A 12,628-nucleotide genomic window follows, 5' to 3' on the forward strand; every position below is an offset into this window, starting at 1 on the left:
TGACACTTTCACTGAAAAAATGTATTGCTTCGTTATTTGTCACTAAAGACTAAGCTGAGGGTTGGACAACCTTAGAGGCTGATGCTTTCTGGTTCATATGAAAATAATTAAAAGTAACGTTCCTAAGTAAAAACCTTTAAGTGCCACAGATTCTTCAGTAGATACCAGTAGATACAAGTTAGGACTCTGATTTTAAAACTTCATCTGATATTTGTATGAATATCTTTTATCTTGACTGTATTAGCATAGGTTGATTTTTTAAAGGTACACTAGATCTGGCTTGACAACCAATATTTAGTAAAGTGACATCTTGCTGATGTTTTCATGCAGGACAGCTTGTCAAAATTGCAGGGTAACACTAGATTGTTAACTGCTGATAATTTTGATGTTGACATAAATCAGTATTGTTTTAGTTAACTTTGGTCAGACAAACATGTAGAATGTAATGTGTTTAATAACCAGGGCCTGCTTTAGAAAATACTATCTTCCCAATTCAATATCATTCAGAGTACATTTGTTATTTGGATACCAAGTACGCTAAAAAGCAAGTGATCCCTGTTTTTGAAGCAAATATAAAACAGCAGATAGTTGCTGTATGTTATGAGACCAGGAGTTCATTTGAGATGCAGAAGACATGTTATGGAGAAAAAACAGCAACACAAGACATCAGACAGAATTTTGAAAACTTTTGACAGCCCCTTTATTATCACTCACACTTTAATATAACATATCAGCTTCATGAACTGTTCAATGCATTTTTGCAAAAAACAAAAACATCATGTTCCTCATTTAATTTTGTAAATGGATATCTATCAATACATTTATTTAGTAGGTAATAGTGTATAAAAACATTTTAATTTTAATAGTTTCAAATATACTAATCTATGTCCTTTGTGATATAAATTTCTCTTTGGGCAGGATTACTCCTATGTCACACAGAGCTTACATAAAATGGCTGTGGCACCACCACCCCTGGTCCTTGGTATGTTATCTTTTTTTGTTGAAAGTTTAAGTCTAACCCAGATAACCTGAATGAAATGGAGATAAGCAGGGAGTATTATCCATTTCTATTGTTACCCTGTGCCTGGTCTGCCTGTAGCTCTAGAGGAAAAGGAGAGGATGACATGAGCCCAGCTTGTCTTTGAAAAGCAGGTGTACCTTTCCCCTTTATGCTGGACCTGAATGAGGAATGATGGCAAATGGACAGAAATAAAGTTTTATTTCAACTGTAAGCTGCAGCAGAGCAGAGGCCAAACAAAGAGACACATTTTCACTTGAGAATAGTAAATATCTGTTGGTGCATATTCATGTGTGAAGTTTATGGGGGCAAATGTAAGTAAGAGATGGTGCTGATTTGTGTACACCAATAAGAGAGGCCTAGTTTGGGTGGGGGAAAAAAAACAAAAAAAACAAAACGCTTTTCCCAGGCATTCCCTCTTGTCTTGTCACTGTTTAGTGATGCCAAGAGAGATTAATAAACATGGCAGTGACTCTGAGAAAAATCATGTTGCCTTCTGTTGAAACTGCATTGGCCATGATCGGTCAATGAAAGGCGGTGAGTTTAAAGGCTGCAAGACAACTGGGGATAGTGGAGTGAGAGTGGATGGATGCAATGCTGGGGCATGAGAGACAAGAGGGATAGGATGATGGGAAAACAAAATTGTCGGAAACAGGGAAGAAATGGGGAATGGTGTAAAGTGAAGAGGATAAGGAAGGGAAGGAGGTTGTTGAGAAGAATTTTGGTGAAGGGAAGTAGATGAGTTGGGAATGGAGGGTACATGGTGGGGCAAGGAGAGAGCTGTATGTTGTAAAATTACATGTTGAAGATTTGACATTGGGGGAGGAGGGGGAAGTGGGTTGAGGTTTGAAACTCCCAGGGGAGCAGGGTGTGTATAGCTCTCCTCTGAGAGTGGGACACTGACATGAAATGTGTGCTGAAGTTGTCTTTGCAACAAATCTGGATGAATCAACTGAGGCTCTATTGGGCTGTGCTGAAGCGCAGGTTTGTATTTTTCTTGCAGAATAACAGCAGTATCTGTCTGCATGCTGAGTGTATTGCTTGTCTCTGTGTGAATATCTGGACTTTTATGAATATTTTTCAGGACTTTCTGCATGTGCTCTCTTGCCTGCTCCTGCAAGACACGGTATTTGTCCATCTCCTCTGCTGAAAAGCTGATTGGTGCAGTGTTTTCTATACCTGTCTGTTTGTCATCTGTCCTAATCTGAGGCAAAAAAAGATTTGGGATGCTGCTGGAATCAGAGTCAGGAGTGTTCAGGGAACCTTTAAGGCTGCCAAGAGCCTCGTGGATTTTGGCATCCTCCTCTCTCTTCTTTTCCTGACTCCTCTCCAGCAGACCCTGTTTTTCTCTGGCCTTTCTCTGGATCGCAGGGCGTTTTCCAATGAGAGGTAAAATCATCGCTCTAGATGCTGTCTGTGCCAGAGTCTTACAGGGGAGCCTCCCAGGAGAAGCTGTGTTTGAAGCAGAGGATTCATTGTCTAACTCTGAACGGGTCTCCTTTACCAGTGTAGAATTACTCTCACAATGGAGGCGTGGCCTTTTCAGCTGGGTAATCTGGGGGAATGACTGAGAAACGGGAGGCATGGATGGAGTAAATGTAGGGCTGGCGTGCTTCCTTTCCTCTAGAGGTGTCTCTGGAAAAGTTGACGATACTGTGCAGGAGCCGACAGTTAACCTATCAACAGTGACTCCTGAGCAGGTGCTGCTTTTGCTCCACTCGCAGCTAAGTTCTGACAAGCTGGTGCTGCTACAGGGGCTACATGAGCGTGGGCTAGGGCATTTGCTGCCCTGTGCACCCATTCCACTCGGGCCTCTGGACGGCTGCCGGCTTGTCCACCACTCAGGACTTGAAAGGGGATTTGAACTTGACTGCCTTGTGTCTTCACATCTCCATGTTCTGCCTGGGCTATCTCTACTGTCACAAGTTGCCGTGGCGCAAGAAACTGATCTATTTGTTTCTCTGTCTTCCCAGCTGTCATTACTGCCAAAAGTCCATGTGTCAATGCTACTCCTGTCCCAATCTACATCTTTTGTCTTCTCATGTCTCCTGCTCCAGCATGTGGGACTTGGGTTAAACCTTCCCACATGATCCCACTGATTTCCTTTATTTTTCGGGCTCCATTCAACCCTCAACCTGCCGTCCTGACTGTCTCCAGCACGGCCACTTCTCATCCACTCCCACCGCTGGGGGTCTAAAGTCAGGCCTCTATCTCTGCGGCCTGACCAACCCTCTGATTTCATCCTATCTTCATGAATGAATTCTCTGTCCCTGCGGAGGAGTTTTCTCTTTTTCATCAGGCTGCTACCACAGTTGTTGTCAGGGTAACGGAAGTCAATGAAACTCTTGGAGTTGCTATGGTGACCCCTTTCCCAAAACTGTGTTGAGTTGCATCCCGGTGAGGGGGAACGAAAGAAATGGGACCGCCAGGGAAAAGCGGCTGCATCCCCTTCTTGCTTTCTCTCCCCTACTCTGCCCCTGAGCCCAGAGCACAAACTGTATGGTTCAGCCTGCTCACTGCCCAGCTTTGACTTGAGTTTACCATAGTTGCTCCTCTGAGGCCTCCTCTTTCTGACAGAGACAGATGCTGGTTCAGCCGCACATCTCCCCAGGAGACAGTTACTGCGTGAGCCAGCCACCCCCCTCGTTCTTTCCTTTCTTTGCTTAAGTTTCCTTGTCGAACTATTTTCAGTGTCTTTTGCTCTCCGGACTTCAGAGACAACGCTCCGCACTTTGAACTTTCGTAATTGTATTTTGTTTGAGGATCTTTCTTTCTTATTCCTCTTCTTTTTTCTTTTTGCCAGCTTGTGTTTCTTGGTGTTGGTCTTTTTCTTTCTTGGTGACACTTTTGGGACACCCACATGTGGCTCTGGAGTTCTGGCACACTTGTGTATTGTCTCACTGCCACATTCACACCTGGACGAGCTGATGCATATCCCCTGTGTGCCAGGCTGGATGACAGACCCTAATTTACAGCTCAGGGTTGTGATGGCTCTCTTCCTGATCCCTCTTGCACCCACTAATCTGCCTCCTGGAGTATATTGTGAGTTTGTATCAGAGCTGTCACTCTGAGTGGGGTCAAATGGATGGGGGGTTACCCCCATGCAATTTTCCTCTCTTAGCAGGCACCTTCCTTTGTCTGATGCTGATTCTGGTGATTGAAGCTCTTTGTTTTCAAGGAGCAGATGTGCTTCTGTCTCTACATTGATATGTTGCTTATCTTTTCCCTGTCTGTGTGTTCTCATCTCATGTCTTTCTCGTTCTTGTAAACAGGAGTGAGCATCTGCTGTTTGAACAGATGGCACAAACGAATTTAATTCACCTGAAAGAGCACTCAGCAGATTTTGTTGCGACTCTTGTGGATCTTCAGTAAGCCTTTCCACAGGTCCAGCATTTGTGCAGAGCGGGTTGCAGCTGTAGGAAATGTGTGGATGGGACTTTGTGAACTTAAGCAAACTGGCAGGCCATCTCAGGTGACTTGAGCCATCCTTTCCTTGCACATCTAGAAAATGATCACCATCCCTCTGTCTCAGTGTTATTTCATGTCTTTCTTCAACTCTGTCTTTCTGTTTGATGTCCATCTCAGACAATGCTAGTGCAGCTTCACACAGAGTCATTGCAGCCTGTGACTGGGGAATTAATAAGTCCTGACTCTGATTATCAGTGGCTGCAGAGGAAATAGGAAAACATTCCATCTGTTCCTCCTTCCTTGTGAACTCTCCGGGGATTGGTTCCTTGTCTCTCAACACTATGCTTTCAGAACTGGACTTTTCCTTTTCACTTTCATCTGCTTCCCCTAGTTCCTTGTCAATATCTTCCATTATCGCCTTTACTTTTTCCTTCATTTGTTCCCTCCTCTCTCTCTCCTCTTCCTCCAGGTCAGAGAAGACAGAAGCAGAAGGCTCTAGCCTGGGTCCTCTCCGAGAGAAACAGAAGGACACTCCAAGCCTTCCACCCACCCTCCCCTGAGCAGAGGGAGGCAGTTGGGAGCAAAAGCTGTGGCAAGATTCACGATGCAACGATGGAGGGTCTGTATGAGACACTGAAGAGATTGGAGGAGACTCTTGTAGAGCTGTGGCTAAAGGTATTTCTAAAAGAGATTGGCATGAATCATCTGACTTGTTGCTGAAAGTCCTTGGCTTTGTAGCTGTGCTTTGCTGGCGGTGGTCACAGGATTTAGGATTGTCCTCTGAGCTGCAGTTTCTTTGGTTCACATCTTTATCTTGTGTCTGACTAAAAGCTTTAGCTGCATGTATAAGCCCATAAGTCCTTCTTGGAACTCTGCAACAAGATATAAAATACACAAAAAGATTTTACTTCTTTCACATTTGTCACAAAATAAAACATAACTGGTGTTTAAAACACAATCCATTACATCTTAGAACTAAATGAAATGGCACATTGTTGGTCATATTTCCTGTCATTGATCCCTGAAAAGCAAAGTTAAATAATAAGCTCTCCTAAATATCTGTTGAGCTTTTCTTTTACATTAATGTTTTAAGTACAAATTTTGTTATTGGATTATTATTGGTTATTATTGGCTCAATTATCTTAATTTTTTTCTTTTTTTCATCATATGTCAATTAGAGTTGTGTTAAACATAAGGAAATGTGCTTAAGAAGTGACTGTTCCTTTCCTCGCAAATGCATGGGGGATGTTACAGCCTATTTAAATAATATTTGCTTCAGAAATAATGTAACAGGCTTAATGTCAGCCTCTGAGTTTTCTCCAGGTCTATCGTCCAGGGACTGGGCTGACTACTCCTAACATTAAGCTTGTTGGTCTGGAATAAAGATGCTGTTTGACGTTCTTGTCTTGTCAAGCTCAGGTTTTAGGGACATTTCATATTATAGCATAGCATAACAAAACAAAACATGACCTTTTTAAGTATTTTGATGTATTTAAACTGATCCACGATCCCTCATACATAATAAATAGGATCGACATCGCAGACCAGAAACATCCCTATTGGCATGATGTTTCCAGTGATGTAGATGCTATTATGGATTCTATTGTGAGCTCCTGGATGAGTCATTTATGCTGTTTGCTCCTGGTTAGGTTCCCCACTGTTTCAGGTTTTTCTATTTTCTGCAATGGCTCTCACTGTGGTATGGTGCCGTCCTTAGAAACTTCAAGACTCTCTCCATGGATAAATCACGTGTTTTGTTCTCTCCACTATTCTCGATTTTTATTTATTTATTGTATTTGGGTATTATGCGTTGCTTTTTGCCCCCCTAATGTATGAAGACAGTTTATCTATAAGTAATCTGTCGAAACTACAGGTCTGCCACTAATCAGGCCTGTTTCTTTGCAAGTAAGATGGATAAAAAAATTGTGGTTAATGAGAGCAAAGTTCTTTGTAAGACTTACTCTTTTAACTGATATAAATTGTTTTATTCTTATTTGAAAACTATAACTATATCTATAAGATGAAAAGCAAATAAAGGTTCAAAATATTTCAGGCTGTAAAAGTAAATTCACAATCCTTCACTTGAGGAGTCATTAAGTCATCTTGTGCCAACTCAAGTTATTAACAGAAATATAAATACTAGTACCTATAGTTCTATAACTGTTTGGTTGCAGGATTTTTTTAGGACAACTTCCCAGCACTTCTATTATTAATGTATAAATAAAATATTTGTTTAGTCCATTCCATAAAGTATGTAACTTTAGCACAGATTATATTGCTGCACTCTCAACAGAATACTCCCACATGAATAACAATAAGGAAAGAGTAAAAGAAAACATCCTTTGTTTTGTTTTCACAGTGATATCCTCCTATTTTCATCTGATTATAGAAGAGCACTTAATTGCAAATAACATAAGAACAACCAAGATGATTATAAAGTGGTGTACACTTTTTATCACTTCTTATAACTAAGATTACAGGCAAGTTTCAACTTTTTTTTCCTCTAGTATAATTAACTTTACATTTTTTCTACTCCTCGGTATCCTCAAAAAAAACCTGCATCTCCTTCACCTACAAATCATCCACTCTCCACGTGTCAGCAAGAATGTGTCTTTATGTTATATTTACTTCACCTGTGGCCTATCTAGCCAGCTGAGTGCTCTCAAATCTGTGCTTGCATCCATCAAGTCTAAGAAGCGATGACTGGATGTGACGCTCTCTAACCCCTCTGGACTGCTGCCACTGGTCTCATTACACACAGACTGCCACGGTCAGACACACATACACACGTTCCTCCTGCTCACCGCTGCCTTTCTTGCTGCAGCTGTGCAAGCTGATGCAGGCGCCTGAGAGCCTTCTCCTGTTTGCGTTGGTCCTTCCATGATTTTGAGGCCACGTTGCGAACAAACTCTCGGTGCTGCAGCTCCTTCAACCTCTGCGGGAAGCAGACAAATAAAAAGGGGTGGGTGGTTGGGGAGGAAAAAAGATGACAGAGAGAAGATGTGAGAGAGAAATTAGTTTCACAGGCTCTCTGCATGCAGCTGTCTTTCAAAGCCGTCAGCAAGCTCTGTTTGCAGATGTTCTCCCCCGAAGCTCATGGGCAATCAACTTCATTCAGCTTGAGGAAAAAGGGTTTTTTTCCTTTAACACACAGCTTGAGACCAAAACACTACCAAACACTGAAGAGCAGCCTACAGAAGCACTTGACATGAGGGAGTTACTGATGCTGTTTCTAAACTGTTGGAAGGTCCTTCATTTATGTTTTGCTGACAGAGAAGGAGGCAACAGAACTTTAAATGAAATAATGATCCCAGTTTAAGAAAAATGATTCACTGACTTCTGATTTTACATCAAAGGAACCACAAACATTGTCTGATGACTGCTTTTATGGATAAAAAAAGCAACTGAAAAAACCTACATCTTTAGAAAATATAGCAGCAAAGGTAAAAAGTAGTTCTTATAAGTTGATCAGAAATGACAATAACGTACAAAGCTCAAATTTAAAGTAATCCAACAGGACAACAACAAAAGCTTTACTTTTCTTGAAGGCTTGACCATTTTTAGTGGTTCAAAATCACTAAGAATCTAATAAGAATTTTTTTTTTTCATAATTTCCTTTTTTTGAGGATTTTTTTCCCCTTATATTTCTATCTGCTTTCTAATTCCACATCAACATTTACAACCACAGCAAAGACATGCAAATATCTCTAAAGATATGATGACTACAATTTGAGAAAGTTATCAGTGTTCTGTCCTGCAATCTTTAGATTGCTCTTACATGTATCTGCTAAACCACAAATCAAACCCAACATGGACATATAAACTGCAATAAGTCACACCCAAATAAAAAAGAATCTGTTATGGATCAAATTTAATTTCCATACACAATAAATCAATAAATAAAGGTTGGATTAAATGCATACAGTTTGGAACAACTAACGGTAGTTCATCTTTCACTATCTCCCTTTGTTTGTTCTCCAGTCTCCTGGTTTTAAAGCTGGTCCGTCTGAGCTAGAGTACAGTATATGTGCATGTACCAACATCTTCTTGCATGTGACGGGATGCCAGTCAGGGCTTACCAGCACAGTTTGGGAGCAAAATGGCAGTCAGTGCATCCATCAGACTGATGTGTTTACCTGAAGACTATCAGGGCTCATTATTGCCACATAAATGTATGTATATTTTATTAAACCAGTTTTATATATATAGTACTCTATATATTATTACTGCAGCTACAAAGATTGCTGAATTTTTATGTGGAAGTTTGCACCCAACTTTCAAAATACTATTATGCTGTGCTGCATACACAAATAGCTTTGTACCTTCTATGAATGTTTTCAAGTGTTTAAATACACAACCTCTGAAGATTAGGCCCTGGAACTCTTAGCCAAATCTCGTGAGTTTTCAGTTTACGCAGCCAACAACTAACCTGGAGAGGAGACTGGACAGAAAGGATTACACAGCAGCAAGTAGCAAGATCAGGATGGTTATTAGCCCTTTGAAATGTTGAAATGTATTTTTCTAAAAATCTGTCTCCCTGTTCTTATGCACCCCCTTTGTGCGCTCAAAGCGAATCTCCAATGACATAAATGAGATGCACAAGATCAGGCAACAACTGTTGCTTGGAGCAATACAAGAGAAGGCAGATGGATGTCTAACATCCATTACGTTTAACAGAAACTGAAACTTCTGCAAAATTAAAGTTGGTTTTATTTTAATTTATTTGTTTTATAGTTAACAAAATTTAATTTACATTCAACACAAATATATAGATAAGGCAAACAGGCGTGAGTGTTCGTGTTTACTTTTTTACCTGGGCGTTTAATAAAATGTTTTTCTTCCTCCTGACAGACTATAAATACATTTCAGAGATGAGTCTTCTGGACATACAAGTTAGTGATTTAAGAGCAGGTTCTTGTTCACATTTGTGAAACACAATCAGAGTTTGGCCACATTTCTGGTTATAGACACCTGAAATATGTCCAAAATGTCCAACTAACTCATTAGCAGATCATTTTTCAGCTTGCCCTTACTAAAATTACACATCTCAACACTTCCTGCAATCATTTGTTTTTGGGCTGCTTTTCTTCAATGTCAGTAACTTGTTCTGCGTCTTGGCCCAGCATGGCTAATGATGACTGCTCTATGCCCTCGAGAATCTTGTCCTGTCTCTTCTAAGGCTTGGCAGGAGGAGTTTTTAAGTACTCCAGGATGCTGTATTTTCCTATTCTTAGAAAACAAAAATGTATAATAAAGTATAAATGCAATACTTTTCATTTTTTCCTTGGGGAGAGAACATTTTCATTGTATTCCATTAAATGATTTTCAAGCTTTGTGAAGTGTTTACCCTCACAGCCTACATCAGGTAGTGAAATTCTAAATGTTCACTATAATATTTAATGTATTTTGAACCCAAAAAACTGAATCACAACTCTTTTAAAGGTGGAGACTATCTGTTTCGTGCTCTTGGATAAGAAAAAAAAAACTTGGCTGTGTAAAATATTATGTTGTCATGTTTCTGGCGTTATCGTGGATGGTGGGCTTAAAATATACTCCCTCATTATTTCGGTGCATTACATGAAAGTGCTAAGGGAAAACAACTGATTTACAATGTGTTGCCAAAGGGGTTTTGACAACTATCTTGTGTGTGGGAGCAAGACAAAGCAATATCTTTGGTTGTTTGATCATGCCAAATACACATAAACAAAAATGCATGAAACATGAAGAAAAACAGAAAGAAAAAGTGTGCTTTCATTTTAAAGAATGTGATAGGTCAATTAGCTTGGGCCCACCTCGATGGGTGGGAGTGTGTGTGTGTGTGTGTGTGTGAATTCCTTTATGTGAATCTTTAGCCATGGGTGTACTGGTTCTTTCAAGGAAACAATGATTCATGCCTCTCACTCCTGTTTCCATTTCTGACATGCTTTAATCCCTCTTTTATCCATCCTTGGCAGGTGTGAGAGTGCACAGACTTTTTGTCGCCACACAAATCTAAAGGGTAGGGATGCGAATCAGGAGTTCGGGAATAACTGCAAACTTGTGCAACACTTTTTTCCCTTTGCTTTCCAGTATATTCTAAATTTCTGCTAGTGTGAGCTCAAGGTTTGTTGTTTGCTTCATATATTTGTAAATGTAATCTTGGATTGTAATTTTCAACAGGAATACGCCACATGTACTTTCAGGTTGTGTTACACTGTTATCCTCCCATGCAATATGTATCTCACACTTACTAGCATGCACTCATCAGATTAGTGCCTCACTCATCAGATTTATTCATATACTCACTCATTTTTGCAAGCTGGATCCATTGCAGAAGTTGACAGTTGTCAGGTTAATCTCAGCTGTGTCTTACACAAGCTGGTGTCTTTTTACATTATCGAGGGATGCTTAACCTCCCACTCTGTGCTTACCAAGGATAGCTCCAGGTATACGCCACTGGAGCTGTGGGTTTTGGATCACTGAAACATGTAGATGCCTGAGCCGCCAGATGTTTGTCAAGTGTATAGATGTGGGAAGCTGTGAGTAGTTACGATGCCAAACTTATCCTACAGGGAATATTAATCATGCTGGATTAAACAAGCGTGTAAGATGAACTACTGTGGCTGGGGAAAACAGCGAAAAAGAGAAAGAAAAGATCTGAGATGCTGCACTAATACTGTTTGTGGCAGTCAGTAAGTGGAACAGACCAGTCTCTAACAGAACAAATATATGATGATGAATACCTTCTACTTTGTGCATTTGCCAACATATTTTCTTACATAAAAAGTCCCTTAGCTTGCAAACTTTAAGCAAAACCCAGTAAAATGTTACATCCAAACCCTTTCAAAAAACATGCAATCAAGACAATTAAAACTCATGAAAATCTTGTGTTTCAAATCATGGGAAATATATCTCCTGATTTTGTCTGTACAATTACATGAGCCTTTCGAAGGCTGGCCAGATGTTGTTATTCATAATTCATTCAGTTTCAATACAATTCAGTTTATTTATATAACACCAATTCACAACACATGTCATTTGAAGGCATTTTACAGGGACAATTCAACTCTATAATATCCCAACTCAACTGCTCAATAGAGAGAGCAGAAAGTACCATTTGGAATTTCTTATGTCTGTATTGCCAGTTTCCAATGTCTAAACCTCTAAACCTTTATTTAGAGTTTACCTCTAAATAAAGGTTTACAACAAAAATATTTCATTGGAACATACACTGACATTCCAATTCCCTTTATAGCTAAAAATTGTGTATTAAAAAGTTCAGCTTGCAAAACAAAGCAAATTAGCATTGAATTAGCATATCATTTAGCCTATTTCACCAGTTAAGCTGATGCAATCCAGTCACATTTTAGGTAGTTCCTTTCTTATTTCCTCTGAAACAATACATGTATAGCTCTTTAGGTGCCTATAGGTGTTATACGTGGTGGAGCTCCATCAGAAAACATCTTAAGTGTCTGTCTGCTGGCACTAAGCTATATAAATCCATACATTACCTGTAATTATTACTACCTCTAACAGTTAAAATGTATTGACCTCAAAATGAGTTTTGAGGCAGAAAATTCCATATGTAATCTCAAGAGTTGATAGCTACATAAAAAAAGTTGAAGCCACTGGATGTATCCTAGATGTTACTAAAACATCAGCAGACCCTTTAATTAACCATTTGCCATTCAGGTGACTGCCTGTTTTACTCCTTTGTTATCCATTATGTCCTCTCTACCTTTCAATAAAGAAGATCTCCCCTCTGTTTTTAGCCATCTGGATGTGATATGTACCTTTTGAATTTGTGTGCCTTGCAATTTCATGGCCCAATATGGGTGAATAGATTAAATTCCAGCCTAAAATGCAATAAAAATAAATATTTTTAATTTCTCCTGGTCCAGAATTTTAGATAGAGTCTGTATTTATATACTATGCTACAGTACATTTATATTTGTTTTGTGTTAAGCCAAAGTTTATTCCAATTCTCCTGCATAAGGGATGATAGTTTTTAAGCAGCTTTTAAGTAGACCTGGTAATAGGCTGAATACCTACACCCACCACCCGCATAACCCCTCCCTCAATCGAAAAACGAAAAAATTGGGATTGTTTTAGTAAAATCAATGAACATAATCAGCAGTAAGGACTTGTAAAGTCCTTTATATAGACATATTTACCCTGGAATCGATGGCAAGAAAAAGGAGACAAAGCAAACGCAATCAGCTT

At 39.7% G+C, this 12,628-nt stretch overlaps 1 protein-coding gene across 2 annotated transcripts in view; it reads right to left on the bottom strand.

Moving 5' to 3' along the window:
* Positions 1–676: 676 nt before the first annotated feature.
* LOC119772886 (G patch domain-containing protein 8) overlaps positions 677–12,628 on the bottom strand; it is a 64,272-nt gene continuing 52,320 nt past the window's right edge. For both annotated transcript variants that reach the window (XM_038269575.1, XM_038269574.1), the window contains exons 4-5: positions 7,231–7,361; positions 677–5,298 (exon numbers count right to left, since the gene is read on the bottom strand). In XM_038269575.1, the coding sequence (XP_038125503.1) occupies positions 1,503–5,298; positions 7,231–7,361 (3,927 nt within the window). In that variant the 3' untranslated portion in view covers positions 677–1,502. The remainder of the gene's footprint in view (positions 5,299–7,230; positions 7,362–12,628) is intronic.

This window comes from Cyprinodon tularosa, unplaced genomic scaffold (genome assembly GCF_016077235.1).
Source record: "Cyprinodon tularosa strain WSP-4 unplaced genomic scaffold, ASM1607723v1 ctg73, whole genome shotgun sequence".
Taxonomy (NCBI): Eukaryota; Metazoa; Chordata; class Actinopteri; order Cyprinodontiformes; family Cyprinodontidae; genus Cyprinodon; species Cyprinodon tularosa.